The following is a 27,901-nucleotide window of genomic DNA, read 5'->3' as shown; positions in this document are numbered from 1 at the left end:
TATCATCTAACCATTAAAAGAGTCTAACAGGGAATAGGAATACAGCTGCTTTTGATAGCAACCACGCCCCGTTTCCTTCCCACGTCCCATCTCAAAAGCAGGGGCTCAGTATGAATGTAGGAAACAGGGCTAAACCCAGATCACTACTCCAGCAGTCAGCACTATTTTCGGAGCTGAGAGCTGTCCGACCACTCAGGAATCAAAGCCAAAACGTCTACATAAGCTAAGCAGTGTGCGCTCTCGACACACACCACGCTCCCTCATAGGAGTTAAGGCACTGAGACGTTTCACACAGTTAATCATCATCTGTCTGAGCGGTCTTCCAAAGCGCTGGCAGTACTTTGAGTGTAGCATTTCAGAGACAGCTTTAAGAGCTCTGTCCTCCTCGCCCTGCTCCCTTCTTTCCTCTGCCCCTCATTGTCTGCATCAGTCAGCCCTCGTAGAGCAGCTGTCCACTCGCCTGTCCCATGTCAGCTCCCTTTCAGCACTTGGTAAATGATACTGATGATGACAGTGATGCACAGCCACAGCGCTTAGCTCCTTCCTTTCTATGAGGTAGTTTTAAAGTTGCAACAAGGCTTTGGAGATTCAAATATATATATATAATAAATTATATAATATAATAATTTTGATATTTCTGTTTTTAAATCACTATCAAATAATTGTGATGCACTTGGATATAGTTTTGAAATTGTAAACTGATTTGTACAATTTGTTCTTTTTGTGTGCCTTTTTTCGTCAGAAATGCCTGATGTAATGAAGGCAGTCTACATTTCTTTTTCACTTGCACTGCACTGTGTCTGTCTGAATAATCTTGTTCAACTGCGGCCACTGTGAAGTGCATGTGATTTTTTTTTTGTCGTTAAATGTCTGCTTTATTTGCTGCTGCAGCGAGCGTTCCAGCCAGTGAAACAGAATCTGTGAACACAGAGAATCAAAACGGGGAGGATGAAAAGACACCATGCTGCGGACCTCTGTGGTGAGAATGTGCAGCACTTTGCACAACACACATTTCCAGAAACAGAACCACTGGTATCAAATTAAATTATAGTATAGGTGTGACACTTGCTATAGAGTCTCACATCACAGGCATTTGGCACAAACAAACATCACCACATTTCATCCTCAAATGCTACTTTCTTTACATTTTGCGGTGGTTTTCTGCTAAAAGACAATTGGTTAATGTAAACATCACATGTCTTCGTGCCTCCTTATGCTACTGATTTTTACAGCAGGATACTTTTTGCCTTGTGATAAATTGATAATCTTCATCTTGCACCCCTACTAACAAACATCTGTCACAACCTGCATTTATACAAACTTATTGAATTCTTCTTTCTTTCAGTCAAAAAATTTCAAAGTCAAAGTTCAGGTCAGTATATCTGTGTGTCTCTGCATGATGTATAAAGCTGTTACTATAATGTGCGTGCCTGCATTAGACTATGTACAGAGTCTTTTTTTATTTATAAGTGCTTAGCTTTCATATCACTGTATTTTTAATGAGACTTTCCCAGGGATGATAAATCAAAAGTTTTTATAAACTCAGCATATACCACAAGGTATTTTTAGAGAAAAGCCTTATGCAGTGTTTTCAGCTCATTTACTGTATATAGTATGACTTGCAAAAAATCTATTGATGTACAGAAGTGTCCCCTCACTCCACTGCTTTCAAATTATTAAATGAAATGATCCGTAGTGATTTTTAAAAAAAAAACAAAAAAACACTGATGTATTTGTTCCTTTGCTTAACGATACATGTGACAGTCTATATCAGTTTATTTTCAAAGTGCATTAATGTTATTCTTCATACTGATGTTCCATTTTTCTTCTTAAGTCGGCGCTGGCGCCGCTGGAACAGGTTTTGCCGCAGGAAGTGCCGGTTGGCTGTCAAATCGGTGCCTTTCTATTGGCTGGTCATCATCCTGGTGTTCCTCAACACCCTCACCATATCATCAGAGCACTATGACCAGCCGTTGTGGCTGACACAAGTGCAGGGTATGAAGCTCTGCAGTACACTTGATATGATAGTCTTAATGTGAATCCATTTTTGGCTTTTCTGAACATTTTCACTATTTTCTCTCCCTGTTTGCATTTATTTGAATGAAAATATCTTTAATATATCTCATGATTGTCTGTCTCTACTTGATTTATACCAGATTTAGATACACATTATATTAAATACAATTTTAATATTAATGAACATTTTCCTCTATTAAAAAACTAAATGTGTAATATTGCAGGCTTGGATATCTAATATGTCACCATACCTCTCATTACACTCTCCATCTATTTATATATTCCAGTTATTTATGTCTTTTTTAAAGTTCAGTGTTTTTTTTCTGGCTTTCAGATGTGGCCAACAAGGTGCTGCTAGCCCTGTTCACATGTGAAATGTTGGTGAAGATGTACAGTCTTGGGCTACAAGCCTATTTTGTTTCACTGTTCAACCGCTTTGACTGCTTTGTGGTGTGTGGAGGAATCACCGAAACCATTCTGGTTGAGCTCGAAATCATGTCTCCCCTCGGTATCTCTGTGTTCCGCTGCGTCCGCCTGCTGAGAATCTTCAAGGTCACTCGGTAAGATGGCACCATGCTGTTTATGAGTGTGTGTGTGTGTGTGTGTGTGTGTGTGTGTGTGTGTGGTGTTCAATTCATCATCTGTATCTCTTGCCCTTTCTTGCTTCGCTTTTCTTTCCAGTCACTGGCAGTCTCTGAGTAACCTGGTGGCATCTCTGCTCAACTCCATGAAGTCCATCGCTTCCCTGCTGCTTCTGCTCTTCCTCTTCATCATCATCTTCTCCCTGCTGGGCATGCAGGTGTTTGGCGGAAAGTTCAACTTTGACGAGACACAGACCAAGAGGAGTACCTTCGACAACTTCCCCCAAGCCCTCATCACTGTATTTCAGGTATTTAAAGTCTGATCTACAGTTGACAAACACATTTACGTTCAGCCTTTGCCAATGAAGCATTTACTTAAAATGACTTGAAAATTCTACTAACATGGTAAAAAGCTGTTTTGTTGTGCAGAATTTTAGATACTTAGGTTTTACAGACTGCTGAAGAGAAGAGAAACAAATCAAATGCCCTATTTTGATTGCCTTTCACTTTTTCTCTGTGTGACTGAAGTCCTTGTGACTTTGATTTTACCAACAAATACTTGAGTGTACTTCTCCAGTGTCAAAATGAGGTAAAATATACAGTATATATATATGTTAGGATACTCAAATTTGCACATTGTCCTCTACGTGGTAAGATCTATTTTTGTTATTTTTTTTAAAGGTATTCATGTGTTTCCTACACTGTATCACAACCCTGCCCATTTATAGTTGGTTTGTTGGGTTGGAGCATGTGAAAATGTGTTCTTTGTGTATCACTGTATCACTCATTCAGATTTTGACCGGAGAAGACTGGAACGCCGTCATGTATGATGGGATCATGGCATACGGAGGCCCTTCCTCTTCTGGGATGATTGTGTGCTTTTACTTCATCATCCTTTTCATCTGTGGAAACTGTATCCTCTCTCACTGATACTGACACACCTGTAGCTGCTACATACATGCAGTAACACATCCTGGGCTTCTTCCTGTTACTGTGCAAGCATGTGGTGTTAGTTTATTGCTGCATTATTATTACTAGTATAAATTACATTGCCAATTCAAACTTAAACACTAACTGAAAGCCCAGTTTCCTTTTTTGATGAGAAAGTTATCCTTTACTGAACACTTTGCTCAGATATCCTCCTGAATGTCTTCTTGGCTATTGCTGTGGACAACTTGGCAGATGCAGAGTCTCTCAACACAGATGATGGAGACAAAAAAGGGTGACAGCTTTGCTGTTGACGCTCTGTGACAAATATTAATATTTCAAATGTTAGTTTTAAATGCTTGAATGGTAGCAACAGTGTTCTGTCAGTGATGAAAATACCTCTGCTCATTCCAGGGACAAAAAGGAAGATGAAAAAGATGACAAGGTATTCTTTATCTCTTTCAAACACTGAGCTTCAAATCATATAGTAACTGTAACAGTTTGGGGAGTTATATAGGCTGACACACACACTGCATACTTTCTATTTTAAGGAAGAAGAGGAGGACATTGACGACACTGCAGCAGAGGAGGAAGACCCTGAAGTTCCATCGGGGCCTCGGCCAGTCATCTCTGAGCTGGTAAAGAAGGAGAAGATCACTCCTATCCCAGAGGGAAGTGCCTTCTTCATCTTCAGCAACACAAACCCGTAAGAAAGAGCGGCAGACAGACTGTACACATATGGATACGTACACACAGGTTGTGTCTGATGTCACACTGGGGTCTTGTGCTGTGCTGTGTTCCTTTCTGCTCCAGGGTTCGTGTGTTTTGCCACAAACTCATCAATCACCACATATTCACCAATCTCATCCTGGTGTTCATCATGCTCAGCTCTGTCTCTCTCGCTGCTGAGGATCCGATACGAAACTTCTCAGCTCGCAATATTGTAAGTCTTTTACTTTCTACAGAAATGTTTTTATTGCTCCCAGCAAAGATAAGTGTGCAAAGTGACATTATTAATAAACAACTTTTCTGGTTGTAAGTTAGTTTAACATTTTGAGGTTCTTTAGTGTCATAATTCTTTGTCTTTGGTCCTTTAAATGACTGACCACACTGGTGGTTTTGCATGTTTTAGCCCATTTACTAAAACTTGCATACTTTGCATTACTACTGACCTTTTTTCCAAAGCACACACCACAATGATTTTTTTACATTGATTTCTAACCTTAAAGTCAGTGTTTGTTATAACATTTACAGTACCAGTCAAAAGTTTGGATACACTTTCTCATTCAAGGGAATGGGAAAGTGTGTCCAAACTGTCGACTGGTACTGTATTTAAAATGATTTGATATTCAGAACAATGGCAACATGAGATCTGTTTAGGACAACAACATTAATTGAAAAAGTTATTTACTTCACATCATTTTCAGCGAAGCAACAAAAATGTGATTATAGATGTTAAAAGGCTGTCATCAGAAAAATCACATAATTTTACTGGTATCAATAAAGATGTTGTGTATGTCTATAAAGTGTGTGAGTCCTCCCATTTATCATTCTGCCAGAGCTCCTTTTCTTCTACAACATCTACATCATCTATCCTGTCCTTAGCTCTGGCTTGAGGACACACTTCACATTACTTGCAGTTTATTTTAACATAAATTAGGTGCTATTGCCAGAGCAAAGACAGTTCCTGTCACAACACCAGGACAAATGCTTGAAAATATGGGCTGTCTATATTTAAAGGGGACATCTAGTCACCCTGCTCCAGCTGGTCTGTTCCAGCATTCATGATTTAGGGGTTTAATACTCAACAGCAACCTTTTAAATCCATGAAACAACCATTCACATTTTCCTTTTGACAATATTGTTTGTCTCTTGGAACTGCTTTTCCAAAAACAATGCAATGCTTTTTAGCAGGTGACTCATTCAACTTAGAAGTCAGCGTGCCCTTGAATGCACTATAAAGAAGTGTTATTTTTAAGTAGTGCCTGCATCACCTCGTTGAGGACAACGTAACTTTTATATAAAGTTAAGGCAATCGAATTTTAACAGAGATGTATTACTGACTGTATGATCAAGTTATGATCCTAAAGATTTAGTGAAATTCTGGGGGCAGCAAACACTCCTTGGGCAGCTACTTTATCGAAAAACAGAACAACAGAAGAGCAACTGGTGTGTCTATTAACAGTGCAGCCAAACAAACTCACCTTGTTTTAATGAACATTCAATTAAATGGCCTTTTTCCTTCATGCCATGACTGGAGGGAAATATTGGGTTTGCATTAGCAGTAACTTAATACAGTATTGGGGCAGCATAAAGACAATGAAGGGAAAACAGAGAGCCTGATATTAATTAGATAAAATTAGAAACAGTAACACTTGATTACATGCATGCATCGTTTATCTGTGAATCCCTCGTGCGTAATTAGGCCATTTGAATAATACGCAGGAAATGTGGACTCCTCCACTGACAATGAAAATTACTGTGTAGAAAGGTAATTACTGAATGTAAATACATCGAACAGCTATAAATACTGACCATAAATAGTATCAAAAATAGGGTTTGATTGCATTTTCATTATAAGTTTAAGCTGGTGTCAATTTTCTATGTTGTGCTGGAATAAATTTCTAGCTCTCTTTCTTGGTACACTTTGGTTGGCAATAATGTAAAGAACATGCAATTTGTATTTCATGAGCTAAAACAGCAAAAGCACTGGTACAGTCCTGTAAGTCAACCTTCACCCTAGTGATCTGTGTGTTTCAATAGTGCATTGTAATGATTTTATGTGACCACTAGCATTACTATGGTTAATTTATGATATGTTTGGCATAAGAAATGTGATACTGAAACCACCTTTTGTCATATTAACTAGTCACTGGATACCTTTTTGAAAATAATTATAACATTACTGTGTGACGTTTACTCCCACAAACTCTTTCCAGAAAATGCTTCAAATGTTTTTTTTTCATTCATTTTGTTTTCATATGATGTATGAAGCTGCACAATGAACTGTCTTTGTTAAACATGTACGTTGCTTTTTGCAGATACTTGGTTACTTTGACTATGCTTTCACGGCTATCTTTACTGTTGAGATCGTTTTGAAGGTAAATGTCCTGTGTCCCCTGTCCGTGCTGTGACTAACCACACCCCAATAACACTCCAAACGTCTCGTTGCCTTCCAGGTCCTAGGCTATGCAGATTATGTCTTCACTAGTATGTTTACATTTGAGATCGTATTGAAGGTAACCCCTTAAATGACAACGAGAGCCTTGCTGCATTCTCTCCTTGTGTGTCACCTGCCACTCAGTACAACCTGGCTTGTTTGTTTCCTTTCTCTTATTTACTTTTTTCTTCATGGCACCTCTTTTAAAAAGCAAAAAAAAAAAACAAATATTGGAGTTGTTAGTTGCTACTTTGCACACACAAACACGAACACAAGAATTGTTCAAATTACACTAATCAAAGAACTCATGTTGGGGGAAGGAAACATCACATCAACATTACATTATACTCACATGGGTGTCACGTCATTCGGGCAGTCATCGCTGAAATGATTTTGATGATGCAGATATGTAAAACATGATGCAACCCTTTGTGCGATGCAACAAATTTTAATGGGCTGTTCAGACATCGTCAAGGCATTGGCTGAGTTGAGTTTGAGTTTCAGGGAAGTGTTCAAAGACGTAAAGTCAACTCCAGTCGTACTGACTGCTCTTCAGTTTACCCATAAAAGAGGGGGCAAAACCAACCATGTTCCTGCCGAGCATGGTTCAGTCTGCTTTCCCTGACTGAGTGCATAGAAATGTGGAGTTATCTCTGCAGCCACTTGGGCTAAAACCTACCAAACCCATCGCTGTTTGACTCAGAAATTCTCAAATGCTCTTGGTTAGCACTCTCCTCTCTCTGACTCCCTGCAGGACTCCACATTTAATTGCACTCGGAAAATTAATCCTTTACTTTTATTATTTGAAGAAGAGTTATTTTGGCTGGTTTTTCTTCTCTGCCTGCTGAACTCTGAAGTTTTAATTGGGAGCTGCTTCCCCTTATTCTGAACTATTAAAGAACATAATGGAATGTGCTTTAAGATGACGGTCCACATGAATGTGACAGTAAGGCCATTTCTACTTTCCAATCACTATAACTAGAGCTCTTGCAGGTAGTAAATATCCCCAACATCATGGCAACAAAATGCATGTTTTATTGCCTCATCCCATAGTAGATTGTGAAATGAATGACTTACTACTACATTCATGTAGTTAAGGGCCGTGGGGGTGGCAACAGTAGATTTAGCCTCCTGTTTCACTGCTCTGAGCTCGCCACCCCAAATCAGAGTGATCTACAAGAGTGTGGAGAGTGTGTGTGTTTGACTGAGAGCTGGTGAGTGCTGTATATGTGAGCATATGTTTTTCCTATTCTAATATGTTTGCACAGTGTGTGTGTCTGTGTCCTCTGAGGTGTGGTGTGTAAGTGTAACACTATTTGTGTGTCTAGTGTGGATGAAATATGTGTTTTTTCTTTGCTATTTGCTTCTCTAACTTCTTCTGTTCTCTTCTCAGATGACGACATATGGAGCTTTTCTCCATAAAGGAGCCTTCTGTAGGAATTACTTCAACCTCCTGGACTTGTTAGTGGTCGGGGTTTCCCTTGTCTCCTTTGGCATTCAGTGAGTACAAACGCAGACACATTTGCCTCCTGATTGTTGTACAAACAGCAAAGATGCAGCACAGTTTAACTTAAATGACACTCTGTACATTTGTTTTCATCATTTAGGTCCTCGGCCATCTCAGTGGTGAAGATTCTTAGGGTCCTTCGTGTTCTTCGACCCCTGAGAGCCATCAACAGAGCCAAAGGCCTGAAGGTGCGGCCTCATCACAGAGCCGTCCTGCAGCTTGTCCACACTAATAACCACCACTCTGAGACTCTTCTGTATGAATACAAAAAAATGTATGTCTCTCTGTCTTACAGCATGTGGTGCAGTGTGTGTTTGTGGCCATCAGAACAATTGGTAACATCATGATTGTCACCACTCTGCTCCAGTTTATGTTCGCCTGTATAGGGGTGCAGCTATTTAAGGTCAGCAGCACTTTACACATGATATTTAGATATTTAGTTAAAAGTATATTTATGAATCATTAGAATTATTTTTTTTTCATTCACAGGGAAAATTCTATCGCTGCACGGATGAAGCAAAGTCCCACCCAGAAGAGTGCAAGTTAGTTTTAAATGTCTTGTACCAGTGCTACAAATTACTTGCATCGTGGTTTGCGACTTAACCTTCATGAATTATGTCATTTTCTTAAAGGGGCACGTTCATCTTGTATAAGGATGGAGATGTGAACCAGCCAACCATCCACAAACGACTGTGGCACAACAGTGAATTCAACTTTGACAACGTCCTCATGGCCATGATGGCTCTGTTCACTGTGTCTACTTTTGAAGGCTGGCCAGCGTAAGATTCACACTTTTTACTCCCCCGTATTAAAGCTTTGAAATTATTATTTGAGAAGTCAAATCTTAGCATTTACCCAGAGAATGTAAGGATTTAAAATAACATTTTGTTTGTGAGGCACATTTCATACACAAGATGCAGCTCAAAGTGCACAAAGAGAGAAATGAACAAGTGACACAGATGATAACTGTTAAGAGAAACTGTTGCAGCTGCAGCTCATCCTCTCTCTCTGTCGTCTCTTCTCAGGTTGCTATACAAGGCCATCGACTCCAACAGGGAGAACCTTGGTCCCATTTACAACTACCGAGTGGAGATTTCCATCTTTTTCATCATCTACATCATCATCATTGCTTTCTTTATGATGAACATCTTTGTAGGTTTTGTGATCGTCACATTTCAGGAACAAGGAGAGAAAGAGTACAAAAACTGTGAACTCGACAAGAACCAGGTCAGAGTCAGCAGGTTCACAAAGTGTGGGTGTGAGAGGCAGTGTGTGTGTGTGTGTGTGTGTGTGTGTGTGTGTGTGTTACAGTGTATTGATAAAAGCTTGGCACAGAGATGAGGGATCTTGATCAAATGATACAATAAGGAGATCTTTAAGTACCTGCAAAATGCTTATTAAATCCAATACTACTACTAAATGCAATATTTTTTCTGATAAACTCCTGAACCAAACTTCCACAGTAACTTTGTAAGCTGCATTAAAACCCATAGCAGCAAGGTTTTAATGATAATAATAATTTATCGTGAAGGATTTAAGGATTTACTGAATGAATAAAATCATCCTCTATTTTGATGGACGAAGAGGATCTGATGGTTCTGTTGGGCTATTACTTTTTATTAGTATCATTTTTATGATCTATGCTCATAACATTTGTCTGTCAAATATCAGTATCTTGCGTAAAAACCAAGTTTATGTGTTTCTGTGCAGCGTCAATGTGTGGAGTACGCTCTTAAGGCGCGTCCACTGAGGAGGTACATCCCCAAAAACCCATACCAGTACAAGTTCTGGTATGTGGTGAACTCCACTGGGTTTGAGTACATCATGTTTGTGCTCATCATGCTTAACACACTCTGCCTGGCTGTACAGGTAAGACATCAAGTCATTACACCCATAAAACCAACCAGCTCCGTGAAGAAATGAGTGTCTGTTGTTCTAGTGCTGTATGATGGTTTGATGCAAAGGTGATCAGATTTATTCACAGGTTATTTTAAATTTGTTTATTTAGTTTGAAAGAAGAGGTTGAGAAAAAAGTAGACATTTAATAAAACTTATGAGAATGTGGTATTATGATCAATTAATAATTCATTTATTTATAGTTTACACATTCATTTGAGTCTATTATAAAGTATCAATCACCGGTCCATGAGTCCATGTTATGTACCAAAAAATATTTTCATCACTATAGATGCATCAGTCTCTAAAAATGTTATTTTGTGATCAATAACTTAACTGCCAACTTTCTGCCTTCTGAACCGTCATAATTACTTCAGCATGTCTGCAGTTTTTGTGATATTTGTTATGAAATTTTCAACTTTGGCGTGCCCCGCTGGAAGTCTCAAGAAAGACACTGTGGTAAACAGTAATGAAAGCTGACCTGAGGACAAAGAGATAAATGGGCTGAAAGTAGAGCTGCAACAATTAGTCGATCAACAGAAAATTTATCTAACTATTTTGATATTCGAGTAATTGTTTAACTAATTTTTCAAGCAAAAATGCTAAACATTTGATAGTTCAACACTCTCAAATAGGTCTTGGTTATTCCTTTTTGTACATTTGATATTTGGGAGTTTTGGACTAGACAAAATAAGACATTTGATGATGTCATCTTGTGCACTGGGATATTGTGATGGACGTTTACTGATGTTTTATTGACCAAATGATTAATCGAGAAAATAATTGGCAAATTACTTGATAATGAAAATACTTGTTAGCCGAAAGCTTTTCATTTACCAGTTTTCACAGATTGTTTTGGGTTTGGTTTTTTTTAAAAAAAAACCCCACAAAGAATGTTGTAATCACAAAAAATATACACATAGCTTCAAAAATTAGACTTTTCAGAAAATGAATTTGTCATTATGAAACAATTTTCTTATTCTTATTCACATATGTTGTTTATTTTTCCATCTCCCTAGCTAATATCTTTGTTTTGTATTAATTATTTGCATATAAAACTAATAGCATCTCAGTTTTCTTTAACTGTTCCTGTCTTCTCTGCAGCACTACGGCCAGTCGGCACTCTTTAACTATGTAATGGACATTCTCAATATGGTCTTCACTGCTGTCTTCACTGTGGAAATGGTTCTCAAACTCATTGCTTTCAAACCCAGGGTGAGTTGCCCCACACATGTCTTCACACACAACTACTTCCAGCAGATCACACACACACATTAACTCAAATAGATACACAAATACCTGCACTGAAAACACACACACACATTCACACACACACACACACATCCAATTTTAGCATACATTTATTGATACATAGCTTTATTTCTAAATGTTGAAGAACAGAGCAGCACATGTGAACGTGGAAATATTGATGAGTCTGTGAATATTTTTTCATTTTCCCCTCGACGTGACGTGCTGGCCAACAGCTGTGTGTTGAGAAGAAGGACAGGATGCTAGTAAGAGACAGTGTGGGGTGCAGTGCTGACTTTTTGCTAAAACATCCCTTGCTGTTTGTCAAGTTTTTGGCAGCAGTGATTTTGCATGTAATATTAGAATCAACATCAATTAGATCTGGTGCTCTGCAGCTCAGTGCACTATAATAATGAGCCTTTCAGCTCGAGTAGCCAGCAGAGGTTCTTGTGTGTTTTAAATTACCAGCATAAGTGGATCTAAATTTCAGTGTGAGAGTAAAGACTTTTTGTTATTGCTGCATACAACTTGCCCACTGCTCGCTCAACCTCGTTTAGGGCTATTTTGGAGATGCCTGGAACGTGTTCGACGCCCTGGTTGTGATTGGCAGCATAGTAGACATTGTTCTCAGTGAGATCGATGTAAGTAAGCTCAGCTTTAACTGGCTCCACCACTCTCTGACCTCTCTCTGTTCCAGCCACCTCGGCTCACACCGCAGACTTTCAGAGCAGGACTTAGATTTCTGACTTCTTATCTGATTTCTCTTAATACTGTCTCTTTTTTCTCTCTTTTTGTCCTCCCTCATCCTGCCATTTCACTAAATCCTTTGACTCATTCCCTGTCTTCCTCTCATTTTCTATTCTTCCCTCATCTGTCTGATTCTGTTTCCTTCACCTCCTCACTGATTCTCTCTGCCTCTCTCTTTCATTCCCATCTTCACCTTTACATGTCATGTCGTGCATTAACAACAGCACTATTTCGCTGATGCTTGGAACACATTTGATGCCTTAATTGTTGTCGGTAGCGTCGTCGATATTGCTATCACTGAAGTTAATGTGAGTACTACTTTTTTCTGACTTCCCAGTTTAACTGAAGCCTGACAGGAAAGCCACATGGCAATGACCAGAATTATTTGTTGAAATTTGATTATCCTCTAGTGTAGTAACCTTTTTGGCTTGTTGCCTCTTGAAATGAAACTACTTGTGACCTTCATGATGAGAGTTTTGAGCAGATCAACAGGGGAGTGATTTTTCCTTCTCTGATTTTTTAATTTGTAGGATTTTACAGCCCTTAAGAGGTGAAAATATGTAGTATTTCACAAAGAAAAGCAGAAAAAATAGAAAAAAGTGGAAAAAGAAAAAAATATATATATAGAAAAATGTAACATTTGGCAATCATCATCTGCTTTAGTTTGTTCAGTTGTAACTTCCACTTTAAAATGGTATCTGCTAAACTAAGAGCCTCCTGAGTGTGCTAAAACTTAACATTACGTTACATCTTTACAAGACATTTTTAGTTTTTTAAAGAGCCATCAGCTTATTCTGTAAAGCTTCAGTTTGACTTCAATCAATGTCCTCTTGTTATCAGTGCTACATCTGATTTAATCTACTAGTCTGTGTTGTTGAAATATTGCTTCTTCTCCATGTCTTAATGTCACTGTGTTTCAGTAACTGTTTGTTGCAGGAATTATGACAAAATTTGTGAAAAACATGCTGATTGTGACCGCCTCTCAGATTTCTTTGTGAACTGAGGCCTGTATTTAGTTCAGAGCAGGTTGTCTAATTCTTACTTTTGTTCATTTTGTTTCCATAGAAACTTGTAGAGGCAAGTATGGCAATGAACGAAACTGTTGTATGTGTGTAACCTATTGTTTATAACAACTTTATCTTCGGGACCCCTTTATAGTGCGAATGGATTAAAAACTTAATTAGTTATGTGATGCTTTATTGACTTGGGCAAAAAATAGATATTTGTAATTTTGCAGTACAGTAACACATGGATTTAATTTTAATTGAAAGCTTAATTTAGTTGATCAAAGTCAGTAATTCACTTAGAAAATTCATGTCAAGTCTCGATAAAATAGTAGATGACCTCTTCTCTATTTTACTACCAACAACAAAAATACTCTTCTCTTTATGACCTGGCTCTGCACAAAACACCTAAAACAAAGACTAAACGTCCACTTTGTTGTGTTATGCTTTGAGTTCAACTGGTGCAAAAATGGTAAAGATGTTCAGATTTGTAGTCCAAGACACAAACAAACACCAGGAATGGTGAGAGACACAGTTTCAAGTTTCCTAGGAATAGTTATGCTGATGATGGTGCTTGTTATAGGTGCAGTGTACCAAAGACTCACTGCTCAACCTGCCCCCCCCCTTTCCCCCTCTGAGTGCTCCTGTGTCTTGAGCTGCAGTGCTGTTTTTCTGGAGTTATATTTCATGTTTTCTGTGTCTTCTCAGTTTCAAAATATGTGTCTGCATGAGTGTATAAACAAGCACTAACTTTGTTTAAAACATACGGCGGCGTGTGTGGGTTATTAATTGTCATGCATGTGTGTTTTATGTGTGTACAGTATGTACTTTAGGGCGTGCTGTATGTATGAGTGGGTATGTACTATACGTACGTGTGTGTTTTGAATGTTGGGACATGATGTTGATGTCACAAGGGCTTTCATAGTAGTTCTTGTGAGGTAACTTTCACACATAACCTACACTTATTTCTGGTTTGCGTTGCATGCAGTTGTTGCTCTTTGTGTGACTAAATCATTCTGGTTCCATTTAATCGTTTGTAATAGCTGATCTATGATGGCTTTGCTTTTTAAATCATTGTTTTTTGCTACGTGCCTGCCTTTATCCATTCCAGTCATGAGTCTTGTTTTTGTTATGTTTCTTGCCTGACAACTGTGACCTCTCCAAATGCATGCTGGGAAGCATCAGCCATTCACCTCATTACCTAACATCCTTTCCATGTCCCGCCTCTCACAGATGGCGCTCGGCCACCCGCTCCATTCCCCTCCGGTCAGTTTTTTCCATAGAGCCTTGTGAAGCTTGCCTTTTCTCTCTTGCCATACCCCTCGATCTTTACCTCCAGACAGAATGGCCCTGGAGCTCAGAGCTGCTTGGAAATGTCCAACCTACACAACATTAAGGTCAACATCTGTATAACATCTGCGAAGCTAAATCTACTTGAGAAATTCTTGATAAGATTTTTTTAAAAAGTATCATCATTTACTTTCCTTAAAGTTGTGTAGGCCACTGTGGCTTCACATACGGCTGATATAAGGCATCAATATTAGGGAAAACAGATCAAGTCACAAAGTAACTTGTATGGAAATCAAAGTTTTTTCTAGACTATGCTTCAGTTATAATCCACAAATGAAAGAAAAAGTCTATTCTTTCTCTGTGCAGTTCTCAGGTAAGATTCTGTGAACTAAAAATTCCTCAGCGGATCGGAAGACACTAAATTAGTCCTGATTTCTGAACGTTTACACTGATGGTGGTTTACTGCAGCTGAGTTTGAGGTTCTTTGATGATCTTGTGTTTGTGTCTCTGTGAGTGATTGTCTCTGTGTTTTGTTCTGTCTTCCTGTAGTGAGCTCTTAAAGCTCAGAATGGAGCTCAGAATGGAGCTCATGTGTAGCGCAGGTGTGTAGACTCCAGTCAGGTGCATGAACACTTGTACAGTAACTCTCTCCCTCTTTACATCTCTCTGTCTTTCCTCCTTTTCCCAGTTCAGTATGACTCAATCTGTCTGGTTTCACTTTCTGTCCCAGTTTTGGTCTCTATCTCTGGTTTCCTCTCTGTTTCTCTCTCTCCCTCTCTGTTGTTCAATCACCTCTTTCTGCACCAGACTGTGAGAGCGCCCTGCTATGGCAGTTTTGTTGCGGGGCACTACTGACATGCATGAGTTGCTGCATTGCTATGAGTTCACAAATTGCTCCTCATCATCCAAATGTCTTGCGTGTGCGTGCAGTGCTTCCCAGCAACGTGGCAATGCTGAACGCATGCTCCATCAACGCTGTGGCCAGGATTACCTAAAGAACCTCCTCGAGCTAATTCTACATTTTATCATTTCTGCCCATTCTGCACCTCATACAGACGGACTGTGAAGTATTGTGCTGAGGGATTTGAATGAAGCCATATCTGTCTGGAACATGTCTTTGTTTTCTGTGCCGAGTTCTGCTTTCTGATATTCTCTATAGGCCTTTTCAGTGTCGAGTAATCTCATTATCATTATACAGGTTTAATCTAACCACCACTATGATAGATGTTTCTATTTTTATGTTGCACCTGGACTCTTTCTGTTTGTACAAATGCTCGCTGAATACTGCTAATACCCTGTTATGTACTGTTATTGACATGAATTGCAAACAATAACTGTGTATGGGTGTGAACCTGAGTGAGCGACTGTGCAGTTCAAATTATTTTATTATGTTCAGTCTTATTTCGATCAGCAAGCATTTTCATTTCAAGCTACTTAAAAAAACATTGTTTTCAAAATACTTGATTTACCGGTAAGTCATTACAGCCCAGAAGAGGGTGAGATGGCAGCCTTTGATGGATGCCATTAATGATGCATTATGCACACAATGTATGACTTTTGTCCAGTCAAGTCTATTTGCTTGAATCTATATGAGAAACAGGAAAAATAAAGCTTTAGTTAGGAGTCGAGGCTCTGTTAAAATAGCAGACTTTTATGCCTTTGTCATGACATGAATTCATAACATTTGTTATGTCAGTCAGTTAGCCTCTCATTAACATTGTCCAAAGCTCGCCAAGCATCTTAGCCATAAAATCCATTTAAACTCATCAGTTATGACCATTACACCGGGGAGCGATAAAGTTGTGTTCCAGTCTTACATGTTACTCAGTATTTAAGTAACTTCATGTTGTTTTGTCAGTCTGACATGTAATTTGTTAAGTCCCACATAGGAATGTTAAACTGTAAACTCGTTTTGTGGCAGTCTTTTAAAGTGTTAAGATAATGTTTTATGTCTCTCATTACATTAAGTGTATATAGACAGTGATACATGTACAGTAGGGTGTCAATGAATGTTTGTCTCTGTCATAGTGAAACAATAAGACAGTTTTGTCCCGTCAGTTTTACACTGTACGTGAGAAGAGTAGTGACTCATTCTGTCTACGTCTTGACTGACGTGTGCTGGCGTTGTGTGATAAACACTTGTTTTTATAAAAAATGTGATGTTTACGTGTTTGGCCCAATGTGTGTGTGAGACCTGCGGGCTCTGTACAAGTCATTAATACAGGTCTTTGATTTTAAAGCCAACGGAGGCTCCTCAGGTGGATGAGCAGGGGGTAAGATGCTCCAACCCCCCTCCCTCCTGTCAGGGCCATGCCATGTTTATGTTTGCATTTCTTTGTTTGGTATCTTTCTGTTGTCTTCTTCACCTTCTATGATCTATTGCTTATTTCAATTTATGTTCTCATGGTAAGGTTTCCATTCTTTTTCTTTTGATTTCTCTTTTTTGTTCTGTTTGTTCATTTGCATATATCCTCAAAAAACTTTGCTTTACATTTTCCTTAAATGTTTGGAGTTATTTCTAAGGCGAGGGTGTCACTCAAACGTGACGCTGTGTGTCCTGTTAGGTGGGAGCGGTTTTGTGCTGCTCCTCACGTTTGTACTGTTGACACTGGTACATGGTCTCTGCCACCATTCTTGCGTGTGGTAGTGACCCATGGATGACCCCTGGGATCAGGTCACCCAGCTCTGACCTGTAAACCTCCTGGCCGACCCTTTCGGGTTGGTCCCACTGTGACTCCGCATGCAGTGACTCTGGACTGAGGGTGCCATGCTTGTGCAGATGTGTCCTGTCAAATATGGCAAGATTTTCTCCAGCATGCTTGCCTCCTTGCTTCCTCCCCTTGTAGGTCTGTACAGTGACAGGGCTCCTGACAGTGCTTTGGACGCAGACTAACAGAAACATATCAGCTGCAGCTACACTGCAATCATTTTCAATATTTTAATCCAAAGTACAAATCTAGAGCTATATATATGCTGGATAAAATAATTGGACAAAAAAAACAAATTCAAAGCTATATTTGCTCAAAAGACATTAATGATTTCCTGTGATATAAAGGTGCAGTGCTGCTTTCTCAGCCCATATGTATCTGGTACCGAGTTCAGACCTCATCATCCTGCGAAACACAGCCAGGGGCTCTGCGTTCACTACACTAACTGTTGCTGTGCCTTCCTCTGACTCTGGGCTGTTTCTTCACAGAACACCGAGGACAGCGCTCGCATCTCCATCACCTTTTTCCGTCTTTTTCGAGTCATGCGGCTGGTCAAGCTCCTAAGCAGGGGGGAAGGCATTCGCACCCTGCTTTGGACTTTCATCAAATCCTTCCAGGTGAGGTTTTGTACAATTATTCAATCAGTGACCGAGGAAAGTATCAAAGTCTATCATGTTAATCTTTTTCTACTTTCTCACCCCTCTTATAGGCTCTACCGTATGTTGCCCTTCTGATAGCCATGCTGTTCTTCATCTACGCTGTCATTGGCATGCAGGTGGGTAACTAAACTCGACTGAAATTATTTTTCCTCTCAATCTTTACCGAGTTGGTACGGTTACAGTTGTATTCGTACGGGCAATATTTCTGCTTTAGGTGTTTGGAAAGATTGCAATGGTGGATGGCACACACATCAACAGAAACAACAACTTCCAGACCTTCCCTCAGGCTGTGCTGCTTCTCTTCAGGTCAGTGAGATTTCAGGGTCAGAGGTCATCAGGAAATTGATGGAGTGTTTTTCTGGGTCTGTATAGTTGAGTAATTGGTTTGTGTTTGTCCTAACTGTCTGTTCCCCAGGTGTGCCACTGGAGAGGCGTGGCAAGAGATCATGTTGGCCTGTATGCCAGGGAAACTGTGTGACCCAGAGTCCGACTATAACCCCGGGGAGGAGATGACGTGTGGCAGTGGATTTGCAATAATTTACTTCATCACCTTCTACATGCTCTGCGCCTTCCTGGTACGAACACAATTTAAACCGTGTTATGCCAACCATTAGTTATTTACTTTATTGTGCTAAGTGTTATCTACTGTGCTTTTTCTAATTGCATCATCAGTAGAACATGAAAGGCATTACGAAATATTTCTACCTTTGAAAAACTGTTGTTTGCCACGGTTAAAGTATAAATAATGTCAACCTTTGAAACACGTATTGCTAAATGTTTGGTCTACATCTTTGCACATGCCAACCTGAGGCCAATATTTACACTTTTGTTTGTGGTTTAAATATATTTTTACCTATATGACCTATAGTTGAAAAAACTTAAAATGTACAGTGTCTAATGATGAAGGTGCTTGATGTCATACGATCTTATGCAATGACAGTTCTTCATATCTGAAGAAACACATGAAAATAAACCACAACACTAAGAAGAATTATGCAAGACAATTTGTTGTGCTCTCTAGATTATCAATTTGTTTGTGGCCGTCATCATGGACAACTTTGACTATCTGACACGTGATTGGTCCATTCTTGGTCCACACCACCTTGATGAATTCAAGAGAATTTGGTCAGAATACGACCCAGAGGCCAAGTATGTGCTTTGTTATCTATCTGAACACATATCACATTCATGTTTCAGTGGAGTCGTTTGTTTCTGTCGGTTAACATCTTATTCTTTTTATCATACAGGGGCAGAATTAAGCATCTGGATGTTGTAACTCTTCTTCGTCGTATCCAGCCTCCTCTTGGGTTCGGCAAACTGTGCCCTCACAGAGTGGCTTGCAAGGTCTGCTGTCCTTCTTCTATTATCTCATTTACATCTTTTACATTTTAAATTACATTCAGCAGGCCTGTTGTACATTTTTAAAGTCTTGTATCTGCTCTCTTCTTTCAGAGGCTAGTAGCCATGAACATGCCTCTGAACAGTGACGGCACAGTCATGTTTAATGCCACTCTGTTTGCACTGGTGAGAACAGCCTTGAAGATAAAAACAGAAGGTATAAACTGAATACAAATCACATCACACTGCACCGCTCTAAGAATACATACAATACTAAAGCATATAGTCCCTGAGTTTAATGGTCTCTGTTACCTGTAATTACAAGCTTTTGTTGATTTAAAATGGGTGTGAACTGGTGTGCTCGTTTCTAAGGGACATTTGTCTCCCTGTGGTGCAGGTAATCTGGAGCAAGCCAACGAAGAGCTGCGGGCCGTCATAAAGAAAATCTGGAAGAGAACCAGCATGAAGCTGCTGGATCAAGTGGTGCCCCCTGCTGGTGGTTAGTGGAATCGGCCAGTGTCTGTCAATGAAATCACATACACCTCCTAAACTTTCTGTTATAGTTTGACACACAAACCAAGATAAAGCAGCCTGCACAGAGAATCACACATAGACACCATATACTGCCCACATGCTATTTCCATAAGATTACAGGAAGCTCAAAACTGGTCTTTCCTTCAATGTCCTTAAAATAAAACACACACCCAGTCAGATTCTCACACACAAGTAAAGCTGTATCGTGCTGTTTCTGCTCTGCTCATGTTCTCCTGGTTGCCCCCTCAGCAGTGTGTCTCTTATCCGTGTGTGTTTGATCCACGCTCCTCCCTCCTGCCCTGGATGCTGATGGAGGCCAATGACTGTCTGCTGGGCTTTGGGCTTGCATGGCCTTTTAGACCATTGTGCAAGTGCATGCTTTGTCTTTCTCACTAATCTCTCTCTCTCTCTCTTTAACTGTCTGTCTCTCACTGTCTCCTTCTTTATCTCTGTTGTCTTAATCTCTGTCCTTTTCTCACTGCTTGAGCTTCCACAGCTTATTCTCCTCACATTTTTTATATCTCTGTATCCAAAACTCTGAAGCACTTCAGAATATTCTGAAGCAGTTCTGTTTTAGGGTGGTGGCATGGAACTAGTGTTGCCTCTGTCTCCGATCTCTCTCCCCAGCGTGCTTGTTCAAAGTGATTCAGACCCCTGCTTCAGAATGATTCTCACACACTGTCGCATACACTCTTCCAAAAAAAAAAAAAAAAAAAGAAAATATCCAATCGGCCAAAATACATGCAAGATCACACCCATACGCAGTTTCAATTACAGTGTTCACTGACTAGCACACGTTTAAACCAAAAAACATACATGAACATAAGCGGGTAAATTCACGCAAACATACTGACACATATGATGCGTAGTTCTGCTTGCTTGCATGTGCTAAAGTAGTCTAGTAAATGGCTTTTTTAGACATTTAAGTAAGAATTAGGTTCTGCTGCAACAAAAATTATTTGAGCATTTTTTTAAAAAGTGTCTCAAAGGTAAATTAATGACAGTTGCTTTAGATAAATATTATCCAAATATGGAACAGTCTTTCTATTTTGAAGTGTGTATGTTACTACTAAATGCACAGATTGAAAATTAGCAGTATTGTTTTAATCATCTTGTATGTTCTAAAGTCTGCTGGACCTTAATTCTGCTGATTCTCACCTCTTCATTGGTAGCCCAACATTGGGGAAGAGAAATTACAGAAATTACTTAACTCGTTGCTATAAAAAAAACTCACATTAATACTGTAGGTGTTTGAACATTAATTTATCCAATTTAAAATCAAACATATAATGTAGAAGATCCCACATGGATCATTAAAAGCTCTTCAGATACATAGATACACAAACACAAAGTAAAGACATCGTAGCATATATTTGTTTTTTTTGTTCTTTTTGAAATACAGCGAAGGATCTCACATGGTGCACATTGAGGTACAGTATATACACCATCAAGATGGATGTATATAATTTAAATTGTTTGATTGGTTGGGGTTGAAGAGTGCCTCACTTGTCTGCAGTCCTGAGGCGATGGAGCCACAGTTTGAAGGAAAATGAAAGAGGGAGGAGAAGAGTCTCTCTCTCTCTCCCCCTCCATGGTGCTGTGTGTAGTGACCTGCTGACACAGGAAGCATTTGTGTGGTCTGTTCACTCAGATGATGAGGTAACCGTGGGGAAGTTCTATGCCACCTTCCTGATACAGGACTACTTTAGGAAATTCAAGAAACGTAAAGAGGAAGGCCTGGTGGGTGCACATCCCTCCCAGAACAACACAGCCATTGCTCTACAGGTGAGTCTCACAACGTTTGAGTGCGACTCTGACTGTGTGTGTGTGTGTGTGTGTGTGTGTGTGTGTGTGTGTGTGTGTGTGTGTGTGTGTGTATGTGTGAGTGTGTTATGTATGAGAGAAGCAAGAAAGATTGTTGAAAATTGTGTGAAAACATGGATTTATTAGCATTGTAATTTTGTTAAGTCAAGTTTGTAAAATGTGTCTTTGTGCATTTCATTAAAATATCATCAAGTGTGCTAATGTTATGGTTTATGATCCAGCAGGACGTTCATGGTCTTGGTGTACAGTATGAATCTGTTACTGTTATTTGTGTTATCAGTGTGTGTCTCTGTGTCTTTAAATATCACAGACGTTGATGTTAAGCGTGTGTCATTGTCTCCAGCCATAATTTCACGTGTTTTCTGTGCATCACAATTCACTCATCGACTCATGAACTTCCCATGCAAAGCTTGTTGCCATTTCTGTTACCTTATAATGTACGATATATGGCTTCAATCTGTCACCATATATCATTGTCAGACAGTAAACATGCCAGCAACCAGCTTTTAGTTTATTCATAATAAAATCTTAATGTATATTATCCTACTTTGGTTAAGTACACCTACCAAGGAAAGGAAAGGAAGAAAAGTGATTTTTACTGCACTCACTGAAGCGTATGTGAGAGAAAGCACAGCTGGATACTGCACAAGACATTTCAGCAAAATAATATTCACAGCAGGTTGCATTCAGGAGAGCACATTTGTCTGTCTGTGTGTTCTCATCTCCCACAGTCTGTCAGTACCGTAAATGTCAGGTGTTGCATACTCCAGCACAGGTGTGTGTATGCCCAGTATGTGTGGTTGTGACTGTATGATGTCAGATAACGTAATGTGAGTTGTAAGATGAAGGTCCCAGCCGTAGCGCTTAGCCTTTTTATTGTCATGGTTACAGGCTGGTCTTCGCACGCTGCATGATATTGGGCCCGAAATTCGCCGAGCGATATCATGTGATCTGCAAGATGACGAACTAGTAGACTTTATACCAGAGGAAGACGAAGAAATTTATAGGGTAACTGATTTAATTTTACCTGACAGGGGAATGTTTGTGGAAAAAATTACATTTTGTGCTTTTAATGAAATAACTCAATGGTTATGTCCATGTGAAAGAGCTTTCTATAAAAAGGAATGTACTCCAAGAAACAATAATCAGCTAAATCTGTAGTAGATGCATCTTTAATCTTTACAGCTACAGTATGTAGCTTTTTTGTACATTTTATTTATTTTGGCTTCTTATATGTTTTTCCTCCATTTCAATTTCAACAAACTACAAAGAGTGCATCCATTTACCCACATATGTCATATGCCATGAAACCAGCTTCTGAACTTATGTTTTGCTCATATAGTTTCTGAAAAGAAAATCAGTTCCCAGACTTAACATCAATAGTACATTTGTTCTGCATTGTAAACAACGAAAGCCCTGGTGGTTTTACTTTGAGCATTCCTTCACAGCGTAATGGCGGACTGTTTGGTAACCATCTCATGAACGGTGGTCATCGACGATCCAACGGCCACCAGACCAACGCAACACAGCGGCCTCTGCAGGTGCAGCCGCCACCTCACTATGCTCATATGGAGCAGCCTGTTGGACGCCTGTCTCGAGCCAATGCAATGTCCCACCCCAACCACCATCATCACCACCACCATCACCACCACCGCCACCACAACTCCTACGGGAAGTCTCCCAAATCCACCAACATCAACCTCAACAATGCCAACGTGTCCAGTCTGCCCAACGGAGGACACCATCGCTACTATGAGCATGCACCTCCCAATGGCTACCCAGGTCTTCGCAGCTCCTACTACGACTATGACAAGCCCCGGACCCCACAGGGTCAAAGGTACCAACACACTGATCATCAGCTTTTGCTCTGCTGCAGAAAAGTCTGTCAGCTAAAATACCTGTTGAAATGTACAATCCCACCTAAAGCTCCATTCAGCAGCCATCGGTGTACCCTGTGTCTCTGAGCCCAGTGTTTTCTTGTTCCCATAACTTGCCAAATGTTGAAAGCACTTGAACTAAACATGTAAAATCAAATCACATCAAGATATTTCCAACTTATCTACAGTGGATTTTTGTTGCAGAAGTTTTTTTAACTGTAACATTAAAAACAAAACTCTTCTATTAGTTTGCATATGTTTTTTGTAGAACAGGCAGAGATACCATTTTCTTAGGGATGTAATGACAAATTCATGTTAAAGTTAATTTAATAAACCACAAAGTTCTCAAAGTTAAAATAAAACTTGTGTGTTTGCGTTCTTGCTGAAAGTTAGATGAGAAGATCGATACCACTCTCATATCTGATCGTTCAATATGAAACTACAGCCAGGAGACAGTTAGTTTAGCATAGTATGTACGTAGACACGAAGCAGGGGGAAACAGGTTGCCTGGCTCTGTCGAAAGGTAATAAAATCCACCTACCAGGCTGTGTCTGAAATCACTCCGTATTTACTATTTAGTGCACTATATATGCTGTCTGCCATTCTATTTGAGTGTCTGATTTTAGTGTGTAAATTTATCCTCTACTAAGTGCCCTCAAAAATTCATCAATGGAACAAAAAAAGTAGTGCCCATGGCATGTATACCATTTTCTGCTAATAATCCCACAATGCAAAGCGTCAGGTTTCAATGTAAAAATTACCGTTTTGCGACTATACAGCTGACAGCTGACACTCACTATTGATTCAACTATTGAGTGTCTATTGGAGAAGTGAATGAGTAAGTTGTGATTTTGGACACAGCACAAGACTTTGGACAGAGCCAGTTGAGGTGGTCCCCCCTACTTCAGGCTTTATGCTAGGCTAAGTTAACAGTCTCTTGGCTGTAGCTTCATATTTAACAAGCAGATATCAGAAAGCAAATAAGCATATTTCCCAAATTATCGAACTATTCCTTTAAGATCTCACACCATGACAAACTTTGGTAAAATTTGGTTCATTCAGATATGAGAATTTTGTCAAGATACATATATGGAGAGATAATAAATGATTATTTTGAATTTATGTTCATCTCTAGTTGTTGTGTTTTCCTATTATTTTTAACAGAAGTACATAAAACAGACTTATGGATTGTGGGTACAGTTAAGGGGTAATTCAGAATACCTTGCATAAATAAAATATTACACAGTTATAATATCTGACAGTAAGTGTAAGAGTTTAGATATGGATTATAGATTTTCCCTTCAAGTGTAAGGCTGAAACATCAGTACATAATTGCAATTGCAGACATTTTGAATTTTGTCTCGCTCCCTCACCTGAGAGTCTTTTTACGCAGCTATCTTAGGTTAAAATAAAATATTGGTATTAGTTTTTTTGTGCTTTCTGCAACAAGAGGACATCATCTGTTGCATAAGTATTTTTCCCACAGGCAGGATCCAGCTTCTTATCAAACCTTCCTCTTTCACAAACCTTTATTGTAAATCCTTCATTCCATAATGGATCACAAGCCGACTCTCATTCTGACAGTTAATTTCATAAGTGACCAATAGTACATTTATCTCCTGATTTCCCATGCTCTGTTTAGTCAGCCGCTCCAGTATTGGGCCTGTTTTTCTTTACTACCCAATAAGTTTGGGGGACAATTTCATTGCTGCCACTTTACAAAAGAGAAATTATTTTTTGTTTGTTTCTTATCTTAAGAAAAGAAAATGGAATTGTCAACCAACACTGGAGTGAACGTCTGCCATCACACTCTCTCCTCTTCATACATATATATGAGAATGCTGTATATGTTTCATATACTGTATGATATATATGTCACGCTTTCTCCGCCCTTTTCTCTCTGTTCTCTCCCTCTCCCTTTCTCCTTCCTAACCAAAATGCTTTCTCTCAACCATCCCTCTGCTTTCTTGGACAGAAGGCGCTACTATGAGACCTATGTTAGGTATGTTGTTTTTCTAGGTTTGGCTCCAGCAGTATGTCTCAACACCAAAGAGAGGATTTTATTTTTCTTATTTCTTTATTTATTGCATTTTGACTTGGTTTTGGATCGGTGAATGGTTGCATCCTTGCTAAGTCAGTGTTACGTGCAATATGCTGGCCCTTCACTTCTCTGGTTATTGTCCACCTCTGTTATGATGCAGTTGTGTCAGTGCTTTTAAGGTAAAAGGAGAAATAACATGAATATGAGTGGCCAGCATATCGCTGAGAGCGGCCCTGCTTTATGCATGTGTCAAAGTGCTTGCTTTGAAGAAGGACACAGATACTCGAAAACAAGGAAGTGTAGGAGAATGTCTTTTTTAAAAACTGCACTACTAGTCACCACTAATTCTGTTTGCCTCCAAATTTTCCCAGCCCTACACTCAATTCACTCCATGATTCCAAACCAGAGATCGTTTTAATTAATCTAAGGAAGGATGTCAAGGTAGATGAGAGGTTTAGATGAGTGATGCTTTTAAGCCCGAAACATCTGCCTGTTTTTTTTTTTTTTTGGTTTGGCTGTGGTAACTGGTTAATACCTATAAGGGTGCTCAGTTGCATCGCAGCCCCCTGGAGGCTAGCGTCTGCATGGCAGTGCATGGCCCTATTCCAGTAATCCCCCTGAACTGCAGCAGTGTGTGCACGCTCTGACCCCTGTGCCCTGACGTTTCATCAGGTCCCACGCAGGGGATGGACGCCACCCCACCATCTGCAGGGAGGAGGAGTTTGATGAAGACCGCCTCTCTGGCGAGTATTACAGCGGGGAGGAGTTTTATGAAGACGACAGTATGCTGTCAGGGGACAGGTATTAACGTTTTTGGTTGCCTTTCTGAGTTTTACTCAGCAATCTTATGTGTTATCGTACCCTGCTCTGTTCACAACAGGAAACATATTCCTTGTGGCTTTTGCAAGAAACCTCATGTCCTATATTTACTACTCTGTGCTGACAGGTATCAGAACAGTGACACAGAGTATGAGACTCCCAAAGGTTACCATCACCCTGACAGTTACTATGACGATGATGAGCAGCCTCTCTACCGCGACTCAAGGAGGTCACCAAAGAGACGGTTGCTCCCTGCCACACCTCAAGGTATCTCCTGTCTTTTCCTACTGCATGAATTATATGTTTTCCATAAATACTGTTTATATCTACATAACATTTAATATTTGTAGCTTATTGTACATTGTTAACAGCATGAAGGCTCTTAAGTGATATTGTCAAGACGGCCTTGAAAACTTATATTCCCAAAAGCCTCCGGTCATGAGTGATGGGATCCCACATGAAAATACAATTTTCTGCCACAGTTAGAGCAGTTTTGATTATTTCACATTAAAGAGATTTCTGTCCTGATGTGGGCGGGGCTCAGGTGGGAAAAGGTGATGCCACATCCATACTTCTGTACACCAATCAAAGGTTTTTAAATGTTACACTCTTAATAAATGAGACCTAAAGATGATTTTTAAAACTTTGATTGCTGCTTTTGCCGAATTTTAGTCAGACATTTACAATGTTTTACAGAAATACTAATTAAACTTTTTAGGGGCTTTAAATCAATCAATTATCCTTTGAAGGCAATTAAAAGTCTACAAGCACTGGTAGCTATAAACCATCTGTGAATTGTGTTACATATGCAGTCCTGGAAAAAAAATATCACAAAGCTGTTTTTTTGTTTTCAAAGTCTTACTCTACTAAATGCACACATACCAACACATTTCACTTCACCAATCACCCGGTTTTATATTGAGTGTTTGAAATGTTAAAGTGTTGCATGCTGTCAAAGTTTGCTGCATGAGGTCACTCACTGGTCCACACCTGGCTTGTTCAGGTCACAGGAGGCCATCTTTCAACTTTGAGTGTCTGCGCAGACAAAGTAGCCAAGATGAGCTTCCACATCAGCGTACTGCTCTACCACTGCACCTTATGCAGCACCAGGTAATACAGGCACAGGCAAACTGATTATATTTCCTATGAAAAACTAACATGAGAGAGTGGCAGTAGTGTTGTAGAAGTAGTGGTAATAGGGTATCACAATTTGACTGTACTACAGTAAATTTGTATTCACGCCTCTCTCCTGACCTGTCAGGTTATGGCTGTAGCAGGCCTGGACTCCAGCAGAGCCCACCGCCTCTCCCCGACCCGCTCCACCCGCTCCTGGGCCACTCCCCCTGCCACCCCAGCCAGTAAAGACCAGTCACCATACTACACTCCTCTCATCCGTGTGGACCACCCACACAGGGAGAGCGCTGCTAGCAGCCAAGTGTCTGTGCGCAAGAGCTCCTGGTACACAGACGACCCCGAGTTCTCCCAGAGGACGTACTCACCGGTCCACCTGCAGGTGCCACCTGAGTACCATAACCAGTACCACCAGAAGAGAGGCAGCGCCACCAGCTTAGTGGAAGCGGTGAGTCTGAGTGTTGGTGGGGACGTAGGGAGGGGAGTTGTGTCCCTGACCAGATAATTTAATCTCACAGACTTTGGTCAAAACGAAATGTGACAAGCAAGATAAGCAAAACAAGATTCTGAAAATTACCATTAACTTTTTTCCCT

General features: G+C 39.9%; 1 protein-coding gene across 1 annotated transcript in view; it reads left to right on the top strand.

Annotated features, from left to right (window-relative positions):
• Positions 1–27,901, top strand: part of cacna1da (calcium channel, voltage-dependent, L type, alpha 1D subunit, a) — a 64,914-nt gene that overhangs the window by 33,778 nt on the left and 3,235 nt on the right. Inside the window, exons 11-45 of the mRNA XM_042403819.1 lie at positions 892–979; positions 1,346–1,372; positions 1,835–1,995; positions 2,351–2,576; positions 2,698–2,905; positions 3,390–3,510; positions 3,732–3,819; positions 3,939–3,969; positions 4,076–4,230; positions 4,338–4,467; positions 6,566–6,625; positions 8,078–8,184; positions 8,292–8,379; positions 8,487–8,594; positions 8,681–8,733; positions 8,824–8,970; positions 9,217–9,418; positions 9,902–10,060; positions 11,192–11,302; positions 11,893–11,976; positions 17,573–17,701; positions 17,794–17,859; positions 17,958–18,049; positions 18,159–18,318; positions 18,765–18,892; positions 18,991–19,087; positions 19,196–19,298; positions 19,479–19,580; positions 21,267–21,400; positions 22,331–22,447; positions 22,888–23,276; positions 26,030–26,158; positions 26,304–26,443; positions 27,180–27,286; positions 27,438–27,755. Coding sequence (XP_042259753.1) covers positions 892–979; positions 1,346–1,372; positions 1,835–1,995; positions 2,351–2,576; positions 2,698–2,905; positions 3,390–3,510; positions 3,732–3,819; positions 3,939–3,969; positions 4,076–4,230; positions 4,338–4,467; positions 6,566–6,625; positions 8,078–8,184; positions 8,292–8,379; positions 8,487–8,594; positions 8,681–8,733; positions 8,824–8,970; positions 9,217–9,418; positions 9,902–10,060; positions 11,192–11,302; positions 11,893–11,976; positions 17,573–17,701; positions 17,794–17,859; positions 17,958–18,049; positions 18,159–18,318; positions 18,765–18,892; positions 18,991–19,087; positions 19,196–19,298; positions 19,479–19,580; positions 21,267–21,400; positions 22,331–22,447; positions 22,888–23,276; positions 26,030–26,158; positions 26,304–26,443; positions 27,180–27,286; positions 27,438–27,755 — 4,565 coding nt within the window. The remainder of the gene's footprint in view (positions 1–891; positions 980–1,345; positions 1,373–1,834; positions 1,996–2,350; positions 2,577–2,697; positions 2,906–3,389; positions 3,511–3,731; positions 3,820–3,938; positions 3,970–4,075; positions 4,231–4,337; positions 4,468–6,565; positions 6,626–8,077; positions 8,185–8,291; positions 8,380–8,486; positions 8,595–8,680; positions 8,734–8,823; positions 8,971–9,216; positions 9,419–9,901; positions 10,061–11,191; positions 11,303–11,892; positions 11,977–17,572; positions 17,702–17,793; positions 17,860–17,957; positions 18,050–18,158; positions 18,319–18,764; positions 18,893–18,990; positions 19,088–19,195; positions 19,299–19,478; positions 19,581–21,266; positions 21,401–22,330; positions 22,448–22,887; positions 23,277–26,029; positions 26,159–26,303; positions 26,444–27,179; positions 27,287–27,437; positions 27,756–27,901) is intronic.

This window comes from Thunnus maccoyii, chromosome 3 (genome assembly GCF_910596095.1).
Source record: "Thunnus maccoyii chromosome 3, fThuMac1.1, whole genome shotgun sequence".
Taxonomy (NCBI): domain Eukaryota; kingdom Metazoa; phylum Chordata; class Actinopteri; order Scombriformes; family Scombridae; genus Thunnus; species Thunnus maccoyii.
This window is presented reverse-complemented; position numbering and strand designations above follow the sequence as displayed.